The sequence below is a fragment of the Nymphaea colorata genome, chromosome 5, assembly GCF_008831285.2.
Source record: "Nymphaea colorata isolate Beijing-Zhang1983 chromosome 5, ASM883128v2, whole genome shotgun sequence".
NCBI lineage: Eukaryota > Viridiplantae > Streptophyta > Magnoliopsida > Nymphaeales > Nymphaeaceae > Nymphaea > Nymphaea colorata.
Window position 1 is genome coordinate 7866738 of NC_045142.1, and position 17653 is coordinate 7884390.

The 17653-nt window shown below is 35.8% G+C and overlaps 2 protein-coding genes and 1 pseudogene across 5 annotated transcripts; 2 read left to right on the forward strand and 1 right to left on the reverse strand.

Annotated features, from left to right (window-relative positions):
* Positions 1-3088: 3088 nt before the first annotated feature.
* On the reverse strand, positions 3089-9205 carry LOC116253918 (syntaxin-61). 4 transcript variants are annotated; one of them, XM_031628911.2, is made up of 8 exons: positions 9064-9205; positions 7909-8046; positions 5568-5681; positions 4507-4620; positions 4214-4386; positions 3861-3951; positions 3511-3576; positions 3089-3437 (listed from the first exon to the last, which is right to left on the reverse strand). In XM_031628911.2, the coding sequence occupies exons 2-8, from the start codon at positions 7963-7965 to the stop codon at positions 3327-3329; spliced, it is 726 nt and encodes a 241-aa protein (XP_031484771.1). In that variant the 5' UTR covers positions 7966-8046; positions 9064-9205; the 3' UTR covers positions 3089-3326. The 4 variants fall into 4 exon arrangements, with proteins under 4 accessions (XP_031484771.1, XP_031484772.1, XP_031484773.1 ...); XM_031628912.2 differs by having other exon boundaries at positions 7909-7971; positions 9064-9166; XM_031628913.2 differs by having other exon boundaries at positions 4507-4624; positions 7909-7971; positions 9064-9152.
* Positions 9206-11457: 2252 nt separating this feature from the next.
* LOC116255030 (low temperature-induced protein lt101.2-like) lies at positions 11458-12249 on the forward strand (annotated as a pseudogene).
* Positions 12250-15224: 2975 nt separating this feature from the next.
* Positions 15225-16178, forward strand: LOC116254885 (low temperature-induced protein lt101.2-like). The gene is made up of 2 exons (XM_031630516.1): positions 15225-15349; positions 16055-16178. The coding sequence occupies exons 1-2, from the start codon at positions 15269-15271 to the stop codon at positions 16136-16138; spliced, it is 165 nt and encodes a 54-aa protein (XP_031486376.1). The 5' UTR covers positions 15225-15268; the 3' UTR covers positions 16139-16178.
* Positions 16179-17653: the final 1475 nt, after the last annotated feature.

Sequence of the window (17653 nt, forward strand, 5' to 3'; positions counted from 1 at the left end):
AAATCAATTAAACCTTTTGCACAAGTAAAACTTGTGAAATTTTTACTATTGATAAAAATAATTTAAAATGGTTCATTCTTCTATTTTTGTAAAATTCAAATTCGTGCATATGGTGCTTTCTCTTCAAATAAATTGGACATTTCGTGTTTATCCAAGGAGTAGGATTTAACAGTCGTCATTAGAATGTGGCAGGTTCATATATATATATATATATATAAAATTGTGTGGCCACTCCTGAGTATTAGTGACCAACTTCAAATGAAATGGTTCACTCTTTTATTTTTGTAAAGTTCAAATTCGAGCATATGATGCTTTCTCTTCAAATAAATTGGACATTTCGTGTTCATCCAAGGAGTAGGATTTAACAGTCGTTATTAGAATGTGGCGGGTTCATATATATATATATATGAAATTGTGTGGCCACTCCTGAGTATTAGTGACCAACTTCAAATGGCTCTCCATTATTTTGAACCATCCGATGCCATTTAACTGGTTTTTTGGTATCTGAGATCAACAATGATTATAAAATACCAACGCATGGATCCGATTTCATGGCCCAATTTTTTTAACTTGGGAAGTCTAAATTTATTGGTTTCAAGATGTTAAAATTCAATTGGATGAATTATATGAAGATTTAGGATCGACATTTTTGAAAATTCAAGGGTCGTAGAATCTAACCCGTGCAGTCTCTCTAGGATAGCAGATTTGAATAATCCATGTTCACAGTAGACTAGAATTTTAAAATTTTGATCCAAATTCAGTAAAACCCAATTAACGGGAGGTGGCCTTAATCCTCCCCTTCATCTGGAAAATTTTCATTTTACGAATTTGTCCCCAACTTGTGGCACTTCTGTCCCTATTTTATTGTGCATCACAAGTTTGTCTTCATCATTTCACTTTTAGGAAAGGGTTACCATCTTTATTTTTCTCTTTAACCATGTTGGCGGTTCTCCGATGTCATATAATAGGCAATTTTTTTGTGAGTTTGCTGTTCAATAATCTTTGCGTGACTCTGGATGGAAAATGCCTATTTTATGACCTCAAAAAGCGATTCATAATCTTATCATGGATAAGAAGAGAAACCTGGCCATCAATGTGGTTAGCATTGGTATCGGTTCCATCTCATGTCTTATTTTAATTTTGGAAAACTAATTCAAAACTTTAGGTTGATTTAGAAAATAAAAATAATACTTTGTTTTCTGGGAACCTGTATCGGCCAATATGAATTGGCGAGGAGCTGATCGGCCGATATATGTGGGGTCATTTGGTAGGACGAATACTTGGAGAGTGTCCAATGAATTAGCCACAATATAAACCTGCCCTCATATTTGAGGCAGCAGATGCATTGAACGCTCCTTGAATGTCCTTGCTGCCAAACGACCCTCGCGTATCATTAATATAGGCAAACAATGTGATTCTGCCTATATTATAGGTCGTACTTGTTGAACTTTGCCTGCTTTTGCTGCCTCGATGGTTTAAAAAGTGTAGATAAAATCTCCAAAAAAATATCGTTGTATGAGTTTTATGAGACTTTTTTTGGGTGAACAAGCAATGCCTGTGCAATGGCCTGCCTGCCCCTACTTCCAAGTCCAGGGGCTGCTTCGGGCCGTAGAAGTAGAGACAATGCACAAGCAATTTGTTGCCCTGCTCAATTTCATAAGGGCCAGGGGTATAGCACTCCACTGGAATCAAACTGCCGTTGCATTGTTTCCGTGCCACCAACCCAACTAGCTATGCTCTGCCCCTTGACAACTTTCACAAGGCTTTGCCATCAACAAATACATTGTCAAGTATGAGCCGTGACATCTCCGCTCCCCCTTTATCCTCCAAACCTGACCACAAACTTAGGACCGGCTTTTAGCCTTTTAGAGATTTATTGAATCAGATTCAGTATAAGACCTAGTTGTTGCCTTGGTTTGGTTTCATGACATGTCAATAGCCAACACGTTTGCTAGTACAAACAATTTCCATTATATATAATGGCACCAATAACCTTTTACTTTCGGTCTCCAATTCTTGTTGAGTGTTTTAGTATTACAATTCTCCCAGTCTTCCTTCCAATGTGAAGCCAATCTTGCAAATTTTCTTTCTTTTGAACTCTAAATAATTCTGAATTAACTTGCGATCGATTTTATCACCACAATCATGTCGGCTGATACGGCAATGCAGCAAGATTATAAGGCTCGCGATATCAGCAGCCAAAATTAGTTTCTTCAATTTTGTGTGTGGTTCATTCCTAATGGCAAGGAAAGAAACAATCAGTAATTTCAAGCGAAAAAATCAACCGACAGAAATGGCTTAGAGTTCAAACTAAGAGGAGATACCTCGAAGAGGCTCAAGTTCCTTCCCCTTTCCCCTGCTCCATAAGATCTAGGGCTATTTTGGGTCCTAGATGAACTTACTCAAGAATAAAACCTGCCACTATTTGAAATATAAAAAAAATAATACTCAAAAATCGAACTGACTGAACTTTCACCGACTCACCAGTCCAGACATAATTCTCACAATAACAGTGGTTTTTTTGCCATAAGGAATATATTATTTTTAATAGTAAACTTCTTTGTCTTTTTTTTAGCTCACCTACATGTAAAAAGTTCTTTCATCTTGCATTTGTAGACCAGGAACCAGTTGATTGCTTTTCCAGATCCGTTGAAACCAGTAGATGGCGGAAAATGGCTGGACCACTTTTTCATCCTTCTACCTTTAATCTGATGATTTTCCTATTCCGCTAGACGGCTGGTATAATTTTTATTTCTGCAAGTTTGTGTTTTAGATCCAGCCATCTTCGATTGTGATCAATTTCATTCTCTTTTTCTTTTTTTCCCGTTTTACTTTGCCCTCCTAACCACCCAGATCCAAAGGCATGGTTAACCATTGTTGCCAATCCCCAGAGATCGTGCACACTCGCATCTTGACTGAATGTGTGCATCTAAATAAAGCTTTCCAATTTTCTTGGTTTTAATCCGACCATTTTTCTAACTACCGCCATTTGCGAAATTTAGTGAACTTAAAAACTTTTCCTTTCAACAAAAATAAGACTCATTTTCAACGTCCAGCTAAGGACAGAAATGGAGTTTTTGACATAATATAATCACCCAAACATAAATTGCTTATTGAAAAGCTATAAATCAGTAGATGAATTTTCTACTTGTGAATTGTGATACACAAAATCAACTAAACAGCATGTTGAAAACCAGTCAATGTTTCCAGGCCTACCATTCATGATCACCAGTACTACATTTAGATTTTATATGGACATAATAAGACATTTTTTGTCCTCTGAATGACCAGGTGCTCAAGCTTCAACAGCATGAGTAGCACAAGTTCTACGTGAGGAAAACCAACACAAACAGAATAATGAAGAGGACCAATAGAAAGACAATCATCATGATCTGACCTTTTGCACCTGCTTTCTTCATGACCATGGCTACCTTCTTCTGCAAGTAGAAGCAAGATATTCAGAGAATGTGGGAGGGTTAGGGGGGAATAGAAGAGTAAAGAGCAGCAGACCTGGACAAAGTCAAGCCGGTTTGAAGTACTATCCATCTCTTGATTCAGATCCTCTAAGATTTTTTCCTGCCAATATCCACAATATATCACTTGTAGGATAACCCAGGTGCCTAGATCGCTCTACCGATCAAGCTTTAAAGGATACACATGACAAAACTTGCTTCAGGTTTTTGAAATGCCAAAGCTTCAAAGAGTAGATATGACAAAATTTGCTTGAAGTTTTTGAAATGCAAAAAAAGAAGAAGCAATCAGTTCTGAGATTGTTGAATCACGTAAAGATTATGAACACTACACAGAAACAGGAAGGTGTATTTCCCAACATGATACATCATAAAACAAGAGCACCTTACCTGTCCCAAGAGCTCCTCGTGTATGGTAAGCCCCACACCTCCAATTCTCTCTACACTTGCACTTAGCTCATCCAGCTCTTGATCTTGTTGTCTGAAGTTGTATACATTCACAGATTGTAGACATAAATACCATAGAAGCTGAAAATGCAATTGACCGGAGGTTTCCATGCTCCAATCCTGATTTGGAGCATCAGAATCTTGACATGGACAAACTTCAATAATTTGATCAGCATGGTATAACTTTACATGCTGAGGAAAGAAAGCTTTATCCAGAGTGTAGAGGATACCACTTTGAAAATAAAAACCCAGAGAAAGAGAGAGAGAGAGAGAGATAGAAAGCAAAGTCACTATACCTGATTAGAAGCATTTGTCTATCAGTTTCCGAAGATATATAGTCATCATTAGATTCAGTGGGATACTGATCCGATCGTCCTGCTTCAGCAGTCAATCTTGTTAATTCTCGGCGGATTCCGTTCTTGTTTGTAGAAACCGGTGCAGCATCAACAGCTTTTCTCACAGAAGCCACCTGTCATGACACCAAAGGTATCACTTTAACATAAAGAAACCACATTTATGCTAACTCCAAGGCCACAATGATGACATGAAAAAAACTTTAGAATATCGTGTATTTCAACTTAAATTGCACCTGAGTGCGAGAAGTGGTGGTCCATCTCTTGCGCTTTCCAAGCTCAATTTCATCAATGCCAAACCGAGATGGGTTGCTCTCTGCAACTGAAATTGCTTTCTCCAATTCATCCACCTTCCTATCAAAAAATCATCCTTTCACTACCTGGACTTGAAACAAATCACATCATGCTAATGCATGTTCACACATTAACAGCAGGACTAGTAATCTCTGAGGGGCATGGAAACTTGGTCTAGGCCATTAGGCCCACCGACCCATACCAAGGTGAGTCTGTTTCTTCCCTGCACTGCAACTTAAGCTCAGGTGATCACGTCCAGAGTTAGTTAACTGTGTTAGTTTTAAAATGCTAAAGGCCCACAAGTTACTAATATCATTTGGCAGGGTTTCTCTTGGAAGTTTTTTCTAAGTGAATTTTCTACGGAAACATTGGGAAAATCTCAGAAGCTTTAAAACTTGGAAAGTATAAAGAACCCATAGAAGGTGATGAGATAATACAAGTACTTGGTTGAAAAAATACAAAGAACCAAGGGGAGAAAATTTTTTACAACATAAAAGAAACATTAAAAAAAAAAAAAATCACATGCTTACGTTTTCTGAAAAGGAACTCTTTCAATGTCTCAAGAGAACATTGGGAACATCTAGTATCACAAGACCATCAAGTCTTCAAGATATTGTAATATCTTGAAAACACAGGGATATCTTGACAGAAACATTCAAAATGACAATAATTTTGTCAGTAATAGTTTAACGGGAGACAAAAAATTTTTAAACAGAAAAGCTGGATATCTTGCTCTCATTAAAGGACAGGAAACCCATACAGCCTTGCTAAAACGTTGAGCTAAATAAAATTATTCTCAAAGATGGTTAAACCTAAGATGTGAAACATTCAATTGAAAGAACTGGTTTAATTGTTAGATGATAAAGTCAAGTTGTTGATACAACGGAACTACAGCGTTCTCATATTATATCTATCAATACATTTATGAAGCTGGTGTTCTCAAAGAGAGACATGAGAATGCATTTTGAGAAGATCCAACAGATAGCTAATGCTGCTGTATTACCTGCCACTCAATGCTTTCACATCCAGCAACCAGCTCTTTGGAAAGATGTACATATTCCCCTGTATTTGACTCAATTTGTTCCCATCTCCGAAATGTTGACAGGAGCTTATCAATCTGACAATAAACATACATGTTGGTAAATAAATTGCAAAATTTGATCATTAAAAGGCGTTGAATAAATTTTATTGGAAGATACAACAAGTAATTGAAAATGTAGTGCAATTTCCCTAACTATAATGCTGTATTGGTTAGTCATTATCCCAACCAAACAACAGCAAAGAACCTAACCAAAGTCCTTGCACAAACAGTTGAAAATGTTGGAAAAATAGAGGAAACAGAAGATGGAAAAGAGAAGTCATGTAAATAGATTCTGGCACCTCCTGCACCTATTGTCAGCTGCACTAATACATTTTACTAGGACAAAATATGATTAAACTTGTATGACATTAGGGGACTGAACGTCATATTACCCAATTACAGCTATATATGATAGAAAACGAGATGCACAAAAATAAACAGAGTGACATAGTCATCATACAAAAATAAACAGAGTGACATAGTCATCATACACAAAGAACAGTATCACATTACTGATATGGAGTCATAAAAAAACATAGCCATCACAGCAGGATAAAGGAAGAGCCTTATGGAAAATTAACACATCCAGAACTACAACTGGATCTTCGTATATGTTACTTCGCTGAGTGATAATGACTCTATAGGATCCAATCCACAGGAATAAAGTTAACAGGTATATGCTAACTGGAGGAAGCTGAAGCTATGAAGATTATTTGATGTGGCTAGTGCCAACAGCCAAGTGGCACCAAGAATGACCCAATTTGGCTTCCAGTGACAGAATGAAATAAGGCCAAGTCAGAAAACCAAATCATGCTGTTACAACACAGTGTGCCAGAATGAAAGCCAACCAAATGAAAGCTCTTGACATAGTCAACTCTTTCAACAAGGCAGTAGCAACTGAACAGCAGTCTTGGTCACTGGATCCACTCTGGTTTCCTCCCATTTTGAACAAGCAACTTGCTGAGACTTACAAAAGAGTAAAACGAGAGAGAAGCAAACATTTATAAATTCCATATCAACAAATTTACAACCTTATGCTATGATCAGCAGAATCCTTATTAGTCAATACATCAAAATACACCCTCTTCCTCTTTTTTCTTTGGCACCTCCAATCACTAGTCCCTGTCACTTTCGTGTCCGTGATTCGATTCCGAACTTCTTGTCACCTAATATCCTCCCTTTATCACATTAGATGTTTGCAATCCAACTCTTTCAAGAGGTTGGACATTATGGAGGCTAGAGGCTGAGATCACTAATAGTTTAGTTAGTTCTACCCCCGCCTGCCTGTGTGTGAAATCTCTCTCTCTCTCTCTCTCTCTCTCTACACATGGAACCAGCTTGATTATGTTGTGTGTGTCATGTTTCATCATGACTCTGCTGAAGGTGTGTTGGTGGCCCCTATGAGCTGCCTATGTTCAGGTTGCAGATCTGCAGGCCGCTTCAGCATTGTGCAGTAAACATTTTTTGAAGAAAAGGTCAGATAAGAAAATAACAAAATCTTTTTCCACCAAAACTTAGTACTTGGAAGTTCCTCTTGTTGAAAATATTATTTCAAAGAGCTCATTGCACACCTTAGTTTGTGGGTTCAAAGTAGAAACGTTCTTTCTGAAGAATCTGAAGTATGCAGTCTTGAAGGTGGACCATATCAGTGTTAAGGCAGCTCAGTACTGCCTGGACCCACACACAAGTTATTGATTTTGGTCAAATGGTCATGTATGCCATAAGGCAATGGCATAGTGACCTTTATATTTCAAAATCATCCTACCACTGCACGCAAGGACATTTGGATGCTTTGGAGGCAGCATCAATACTGGCAATAACGATTTGGTTTGAGAAGATGAAGTGCTATCAACCTCCAACACTGATTTCCCTAGAGCTATCAGAAGCACAAGAAAGCAAACGTGAACTGCTGCATATAATACCAGCAAGCTCTCTGAGCCTCCAACAACTTATGTATGAGACTAAAACTAAAGAAAATTTCACTCATGATATCATTGAAAAAAAATGGTACATGCCTAAATCCATTGAAAATACAGAAAAGAAGTCCTTTGAATCCCCAATTAGAGATGAAAGCAACAGAATTACATCTAAGTTTATAATGAAAGTACATATTTGAATTGTCAATATTTGTTGCAACAATTTAATTAACTGGCTCAATAGAAGTTTAAATGCAAGACAAGCAAGTAGAAGAAACTATATATACCAAGAGGATATGGAATAAATACATAAAAAGAATAAAAAGGGATCAACTAAGAAGGCTTACAGATTCTTGAATTTCTTGTTTAACAAGATAGAAGGGGTCTTGTGCAGGTGACATCATTTTTTCCTTCACATAATAGTAAACTATTTAAACTCCACAAGTGAAGGCAAGCTTTCAACTGATCAATCACAAAAATTTCACCTGCAAAAGTGACAATTAACCATCAGCCATGTTGAAAGAGTAAGAAATTGACTGAAAATTAAGGAGCAATATCGGCACATTTTGCAATACGAGGAGAAGATTACTGGTCTTCCTTTTGCGACTGTTTTATTAAGGTTTTATGGTCCTCAATTTTTTCTTTCTCTTGAGTACTGAAAAGCGGTAGCATCTAGATGTACTTAAAAGTACCCAATAGAAAGACTAGGTTCTGCCCATTGAGTGGTACCAGCAAAAAATTATACGAGATAGTAAACAATATGCAAGCCATCCAGGTGCAGACTCAGGATATAGCAAAACCACACTGCAGGCAACAGGCATGGAGGACATCGAACGGAACTAAAATAATTCTAAAAAATTCTAAAATGGACATAACCTATGCAACCTTTTGAAGTTCTGTTGAGTTAATTGCCAAAATTGGGCTGGTTCCCTCATTCTACTCCCCATAAATATTCAGGCCAACCCATCCTAAATATAAAGGCGATCTGCTAAACGTTAACTGAGTTCGTATCCAAGCATTACTAGAAAAAACCAAACAAGGCCGTTCAAATTGATGTCAAGTAAAAACACATGGATTCAGAAGCAACCAATTTTTTTCAGATCATTCATGAAACACTCGACGTTAAAACTTCTTGTCCTTCATAAGTACCTATCACTGCTACTCGATTAAATATCTCTCACGTTCTCAGGCTCATCGCATCTATCGACAGTGGAAACAGCAGATCTCAAAATTTCAGTGTCATTGCGTCAACCGCTTGGTGAGCAGCATCCAAGACACTAATCTTTTTACTACATGACCAAAAGTCTCCGGTTGGTAACTAGATATCAATCAGAAGCGGACCAATTTTACCTTGACCTGTAGCAAAGCTCAGCAACAAAAACACACACACACAGCGAGAGAGAGAGAGAGATCCGATCAAATGATTAGACCACGACGCAGGAAAATCAAGAGAGGGAAGAGAACGAGGGAAACAAGAAAAGGACGGAATGAATAGGCCAAACCTTGCTTCGCCCGGCGGTGATTTGGCCGATCGGCGTCTTCCGGCCGTCGGATCTTAGCGAAACAGCCCGTACGGCGAGGACCAGAGAGAAGGGGAATGCGGACACCCCGGCTCTCTTTTACGGGAGCAACTCTCGTCGGAGAGGTTTCGGATGCGATAAGAAAGACCCAACCCGGATCCGAGTTATATAATCGTAAGTTTTATTAGAGAAATCGATAAAATACATGTATATGCCAACGATGGTTCCAACAGAAGATCAAGTTAGAAATCAAAATAGAAAAGAGTTTATCTCATAAAATATCTTACATAATATAGTGTGTGCATACACATTTGATCAACATTTTTTTATTTATGCGGGATAAGAAAAATGTGCTGCTGACGTAAAAATATTAGTTGCTTTTAAACACTGTTCAAGATTTCTTAAATTACAGAGGTAATATAAATTCATGATTTATTCGACTCATATATGACATATTAACATGTAACTTGACTATAACTTATTCTTTCATGTCATTTGATAATATGTAAGTGAGTATGTTAATAAAGTTTACACGATTTAAGGTATATCTCAATATTTAGACATGATATTCAAAAATATTTTTATTCTTAAAAATACATTTTAAATTGATTGTGCTCTAATTGTAAGATTGTATTAGAGCGATTAATAATACTCAGTATACTAATGACAGTTTCAATAAAAAAAAACAAATTATATATCAAAATATAATAGAATACAAATGATTTATTTATTTTTTAATTTATATGAAATAAGAAGGATTTGTAACGAATGAAAAAATACTAACTGAAACTTTAGACAATTTAATTTTGAGATTTCTTTCAATTCCAGAAACTAATATAGCTTCACTATTTATTACACACATACGTGCTGTACTGACTAGTGTCTTGAATCTAACTTATGTTTTCATATTATGTGTTGTATATAAGGAAACATTATGTTACTGACTTAGGTGATAGAGTAAATGGCGTCACTAGTAAAATTGTTATGAATTGTTTATATAAATTACTAAACATGATTCAAATTTTTTTAGTACAATGTAGATCAATAGTAACTCCCATATGACCTATATAGATGCACCAATTTTTCTCTTTTTTGTTTAATTACTTAAAAAAAAAGTCATTTATGACATACAACACAAGTAGCAGTAAAAAACAACTCACAACATTTATGAAGGTCGCCGACATATTAATAGAAAGCATACATGGTTTGCAAGACCATTTCAAACATACTAGAGAAACTATTTCATTTATGTTCTTTCACAATATTCTAAAGTGAATCTCACAACTAAGTAATTAATATATTTGTGAAAAATCCAACTACTTGTACATAGCTACTAATTTAGAACAATATTATTAAAATAGAGTTGAATCAGCCTGAATCGGCCGATTTGAATCAAATCGGCTCTTTCCCGATTCAATGTAGGAGCTGAATGAACCAACAAAAATCGACTGATTTAATATTTTATCGTTAAATATATTATTCAAGTATTATTAGCATGTTATTATTTTGATTGTTTTGTATTATTATTAGTATTATTGTCATTATTATCATCAACATCATCCAAATTATTCATGCTTTTTGGGTACTCTCTTTATTTTCTAATTAAGAATATGTGTTTTAATTAATCTGTGATTCACGTTGCGATTCGATGAATTACAAGCCTTCTGTTTGTTTCAAAAATTATTTCTGTTCACAATTATTTAAAGTTTATGCGGTTTAAGGTCTATAAGCTTCCATAAGGTATATAAAATTGTGCACAGAAATGTATAATGACCAAAATACCCTGGTTAAACTAGAACAAGAAACTTGTTAAAATGGTAAAAACGAATTGTAAAAAAAAATAAAAAAGTCTACTTTTTATAAAAAAAATTCAAAAATGTCCCCACCCTTTTTTATATATACTTATCGGCCACACAAAAGTATACAAATTAGGTGTCATTTGTTGGTATATATATAAAAAAAAAAACAATTCCATATTAAAGGAAATGGAAAAAGAATGAATCAGAGTGAACGAAGGATAAAAAAAGGCCGGTGATCCCTGGTCGTCGTTCAGGAACGAATGTTCAAAGCAATGTGTTGGATTGCGGTGTTCAGCTCCCACATGTTGGGTGCACGATTGCATGGCAGTCGCTGGGAGGAAGAAGACTTCTCAAACTGAAGACTGTAAATAATGAAAGATGGGCAGAATGAATATTGAAGATCAGCATCGCCACCAATCAGCAACAGAATTAGCAGAAGCAGCAGAAAGACGGAAGTCAGCAGGAAGAAGTGAGAAATCTGCAGGAGCTTGGCCCATTTGATTTTTCTTGTCTGTTTAAAACGTTTGATCTTGTGAACAGTACGTATTTCGAGGATCAGAGAGTGTGAGAGGCGATCATGGCGTCACCGATGTTTCTGTTGATTCTGTTGGCCATTCTTCTCCCGCCTCTGCCCGTCTTCCTTCGCTTTGGGTGTGTGGTAAGAGCAATCTTCTTTTATTTTTTTCTTCTTCTTTTCATTTTCTTGCTTTTTTAATATATTATTTTAAGAAACTTAGCAACTTAATATGTTTTCTTAAGAAAACTAGCAACCAATTAGCTCTGTAAGATTTAAATTTTTGCCAATTTTCTGTGTGATTTTTAATTTCCCTCCACTGTTTTTTCTTAAACAATCGAGAAAAGTTAGTCATGTTTTATATTATCCGACAAACATAGGACAGACTGATTATTTATCCAATAATTGTACGTTTTATTTTTTTCAATTAGTCGTTTTTTTCTTATGAAAATGAGTGCCGACATATTTTCATAAAGAGATCTGAACTCTGAAATTAATCTACCGCCTCAATTGAAGATCTTCGTGCTTTTTCTTTATTCATGGTGTTTATGATAGCTTCAAGATCTAAGTGGAAAGAAGTATACCCGTCAGCTAAAGTGTCACATGTTCACCATTTACAGTTCAGAAAAATAACACCCAAAAAAATAAAACTAATGACCGGTGGTCTATCAATTAATGGACGGGCATTAAGAAAAGAAATCGAGCTTATGTAAACATGGTAGTATAAACATTCATAATGAAGATTAATGGGGTTGTGTTTGATTTTATAGATGAAGTTCTGGATCGATCTACTGCTCACGTTGTTGGGGGTACATTCCGGGCATAATATATGCTATCTACCTCATTGTTGGATAATTAATTCACCAGTTTTTCTCTCATATGCATGATTTTTGTATTATATTAAGAATACCTTTTAGAAGCTACTCTACTTCAATGCAATATAAGCTTTTTCCCTCTCCAATTGTAATGCGTTGGAGCTCTTAGTAATGCATGCCATTTTATTAACTCATTGTTTTAAGGTACTCATGTCCTTAATTTGATTAAAAGAACCTAAAAGTTTATAAATATGGTGTGCCTAGCTAGGTCAAAAGATAGGAATCAAGTACTTTAAGATCAAAAATTGATTTTATATCATATAATTCATGACGTGAAATAACTTGTTAAATTTAAAATTCTTATTCAAAATGAGTTTAGAATGAGGCAAAAAATTTGAGCTTGGTCAAGTGAATTAGGTAAATTAAGCTCCATCTTTAACATGTCTTTTCCAAGTTTCCAATAATCCTTGCAGAACAAAAAACAATAGAGAAATATTTATGCTTAATTATAAAAAATAAAAATAAAAAATAGCTGTGAAAAAGTTGATAAATCTAAAACGTACATTACTCTAAAAAATCTTGAAAACACCCAAACTCCGTTAGTTTTTCCTTTGGTCCATGGCAACTCGATCCCCCTCTTGTTAGCTAGCAACATTTGGACCTACAAATTATACATGTAATAAAATAATTTTTTTTTTTTTTTTTTTTACAAAAACCTACATTTATCTGTTATTTGTATGTGTATTTTCGGATATAAATGAAAGTAACTCTGCGCTTGAACTTTTTCTCATCTCACTTTTTATACCAATATATATTCATTTATCTTTTACTGACACGTAACCCTTTTCTCATCTCAGACCTAAGTGAAACCACTTTCTTAATTTTATCTCATTTCATGTTTTCTTAGCCAGAAACTCATGTGGGTTAAAACAACTGGTGAAGAATGCGGCCAATCAATAATAGACGGGACATAGACATGTATCAGCACCATTAGCATACTGGCCAAAATTGCAAAATGTTGCTAGTATAGAACAATTAATGCATAGGAACTTTTCTTTTAACTACCAATATTGAAGAGTAAAGAAAAGGCTGTCCTTTTATTGAAAAATGAAAATAATATTGAAGAGTAAAAGAAAAGGCGGTCCTTTTACTGAAAAATGAAAATAATAGAGGTCATCTTTTTTTTACGTTGATTTCCACCGTCCCAAAGAGATTCCATAGCTCCTTTACTTCTGTGCCCTTCGCCCCGTAAAGTTTTGCTTTGAGACCTTTTACAATACAAAAGAATCACATATTGGGTCATCACAACAACTATGAGTTTCGTAACACATTCTCCTTTTTAACTCTTGGGGCTAAGAAGAATAAAGGTTATTAAGGACTGATACCAGGCAAAGTTGTTGCTACATGAGATTTTAAACATGTCTATGGTTCACGAGAAGGCCCTTAGGATGATCTCTTATGAGATGTTGCATTTGCTCCAAGGGCGAAACATCCATTAGCTAAAACTTGGTGGATAATCAAAAGATAAGAAGGGTGCTTTTTTCAGGTCGGTGGGGGAGACCGACCACCCGGCTGAAGGCCAAAGTTCTCATCCAATCTCTCATTTCCCTAAAATACAAGGTCTGCTTTTGGTGCTTCAGGTTATTATTCCATTGCGCTTCAACTTGTACATTGGTGCAACAACACAGAGAGTGATTTGAAAAGGAAATTGGCTGCCTGCCAACTATATTGTCCTATCTGTTGTGCCAACCCGTCTGAACAATGGTGCTTGTGACAAAGGCATTATGTTACAAATCTTTAAGGAAGATTGATGGAATACTAATACATTGTTTCTATTACTAAAACGCACCATACATTAATAAGAGAAATGGAGAAATGGGGACTTCATTAATTCATCACAAAGACATTTAAATCTTAGCTTGAAAGACCACTTCAGTATTTGACCTCCCGCGTAAACATTATTGTTAAAAACTAAAAAGTGTCCAGGGGACTAATGAATGTTCATCCAATAATGGTTGTGAAAAAAGGTTGCACTACAAACAATTATAAGCAAGTGGGACACATTTTTCCATTATTTTCTTCAAACTTTTTTATTTCTGAAATTAAGGCACAATGTATTTTTATTTTTTGACATATGTCGAACATATGAGTTGGTTCGACCCAGCTCGGCCCGCTTAAAGCCCAACTGAGCCAATAATAATCAGTCTGAGTTGGGCCTTGGACAAATGATTCGGCTCGAAGCCAGATAATCGGTCGGGCCTAACAGACCAAGTTTCTAGCCGAATTCTTGACTCAGTCCAATTAAGCTTTTATATGAGCATCTTAAACTCGATCAGATTCGATGCACAGTCTTAATTTTCTCACCTCTGATCTGATCTGATCTGACCAAGTAGAGTGGACTCAAAAGTGGTAGTTATTTGAGCATTATCATGTGTAACCGAAAAAGAAATTTCTTCTGAATTTGAGTTCTTTTTTGTTGTTAATCCTTCTGATTGACCGCCGGATTAAATACCTCTGACCACCGCAAGTTGAGGGAGAGGATTTGTACAAGCCAAAAGCTCAGATAAGATGTCAGATTTTTATAGCGAAACGTCTCTTGAAGAATTCATGGACGTGTCATGTTCTTCTTGCAAGTAAAAAAAGATGATTAACTAAAAAGAAAAAGGAAATAATATATCGGTTATCTTTCAGAACTTTGTTCCTTTGAATCTAGTTGGCAATCGCTATTAAAAATTAAGCCTACAAACCGATGTGTTGGGTTGCAAGCAAGAACGATCTCCACGTGTTGGCTGCATGACTGCATGGCAGACGGTGGGAAGAAGAAAGAGAAGAAGAAGAAGAAGGCCGAGTTCCCAAAAGACTGTAAATAATATAAAGATGTATATATATATCAGCAGAAGGAAGATTCAAGAGTAGCATCATCACCACCAGGTGAAGAAGGAGAGGAGTCGGGAAGAAGCGAGAAATCTGCAGAGGTTCGAACCAGTTCATTTCTTCTTTGAAAGCGTTTGATCAACTTTGATCTTGTGAATAATATATATTTGGTTGAGGAGATCGTCATGGGGTCGGAGACGTTTCTGGAGGTTGTGTTGGCCATTCTTCTCCCACCTGTGGGTGTCTTCCTTCGCTATGGATGTGGGGTAAACACTTGCAGATTTCATCTGTTACTCAGTTTTTCCTTTTCATGTTTGCTTTTTTGTATGTTTTTCCAAAGAACATTCAGCGACCGAGTTCTGCAAAGATTCTTTTTTACATGTTAACTTGGTAGGAGCTTAAATTGCTTGACTGGTTTCCTTAATTTCTTAAACAATCGAGAAAATACTCAGAGGCTATTGAAACTTGCAAAAAGTAAAAGACATGAGACGATAGATTTGTAGAGTCAAAAAAACCTAAAAATGTGAAAGAAGAACATTTTTTTAGCGTTTGAGGGAGATAAATATCAAGGTGGTACCTTAGTTTTTAAGTTATACTGATGTTTTTAGGATAATACTTGTTTCGCCTATATTATTGGCGACCTTAAGATGGTGATAACATCCAGAGTAGTTTTAAAATTTTTAAGAAATGCTAGTCTAATTAGTTATCACAGAAGAGATGAACATATTTTCGTAACAAAATCGACCTCTTCTTCCTCGTGAAAGCTTGAATCTGCACCTTTCACCATGTATCATGAGGTCGTCCATCTATTCTTACAGAAATCAGCATTTTCATATGAAGAAGAGATCTATGTCAAAAGTACGTAGGTACTCGTAAAATCTGCCTTCTTTATTAAGGAAGAAGAAGCATTTGGATACTTAGTAATTTGTTAATATTAATGGAGATTAATGTGTTTTTATTTGTTTTCACAGGTAGAGTTCTGGATCGATCTGCTGCTCACGCTATTGGGATACATACCAGGCATAATATATGCTATCTACGTCCTTGTTGGTTAATTAATTCACCAGTTTTCAGATCTCTGCGTGCTTGTATCTCTGATTTAGTTCTATTAAGACCTTTTATGGACTATAGAAGCGTTTGATTTCTATGGGTGTTATGCCTTTGCTGGATTTCTGTGGATGCCATGCCTCGTCTGTGCTTTGTTCTGAAGCTTGAAGTGTGATATATTTTCTTGTCACCATCTTCTGTGCTTTGTTCTGAAGCTAGAAGTGTGATATATTTTCTTGTGTCCAAGCTTTGTTTCCGACTCAATTGAACCAAATTTTGATCATGCTTTTTACTGGATTGATCTGATCTTTTACAGTTGCAAGGCTCTCCGAACAAGTTGTCACCTAACCAGCCATCTAGGTTAACAGGGTTGAGTTTGATCCAAGCCCTACCAAACTTGCCAAACTTGAACAGAGTCTAGTTTTATTAAAAGGGAAAGTTCTGCATTAAAATCTCAGTTTATATGTAATGTTCAACCCATCTCATAAATCTGCCAAGGCGTTGAAACAAAATTGGTGATGGTTTTACTGTAGGTTTATGGATCACTTATGGAACATTAGAACTAGTGTTCTATGAACTTAACTGGATTGATTCATGGGACACTTATAGAGAATTCCAACTGCCAAATGACTCTTTACGGGTTGTTTGGTTGTTGTATAAATCTGCTTCAAAGTAGACAAATTTTCCATGACAAAACAAATTTATAGGACACCATAACAAGTGTTTCATTAGTCTATTCTATTTTTAAAATCAGATTGATGAGACAATAACTGCAAAATGGAACCTTGCCAAATAGTAACGTTATATTGTTCTATGTATCTAACTTAAATACTTTAAAAAGAAGAGAAGATGCATAAGTCCAAGTTATTTCTTCCCTATATATTGAAAACTTCTATCCCTTATGTAATAGACAAGTTTCTTCCCCGATAATGCAATATGTGATTCAGTTCACAATTAAAGCCTGACCGGATAAAAAATTTCATACCCAATGAGCAACCAAATGTGGATAGTCATGAGTTTCTCTAAGCAAATCCGTTAGATTTGTTAGCCAATTTTCATGGACATCTGTATGTGACTACATATTGGATACATATTTGCCTGTTTGGCACAACAATACGAATCAATTTTGTGTCAAACTAATCAATAGAAATTGTTCTCTGAACCTGCTTTAATGAACTACTGTTTTTTGAACGAGGCAAATTTATCTTCTTCGAGGAAAGATTTATGAGACATTGTATGGCATCAATAACACATTATTATTGTCCTTGTTCCATTCATCTTCTCTAATGTTTCATAGACTTATTTGGTTTTTTAGAACAGATTTTTTAGAGCAGATTAACGATACAATATTGTCCTTGTACATACATCTGCTCTAATGTTTCATAGACCTATTTGGTTTTTTAGAGCAGATTAACGAGACAATAACAATGTGTGTAACTATTACCAAACGGTTCCTTAGGATTGTAAACTTCAGATCCGAGAGGACTTTCGAGCTTAATGCATTGACATCGAGTCAAGATCAT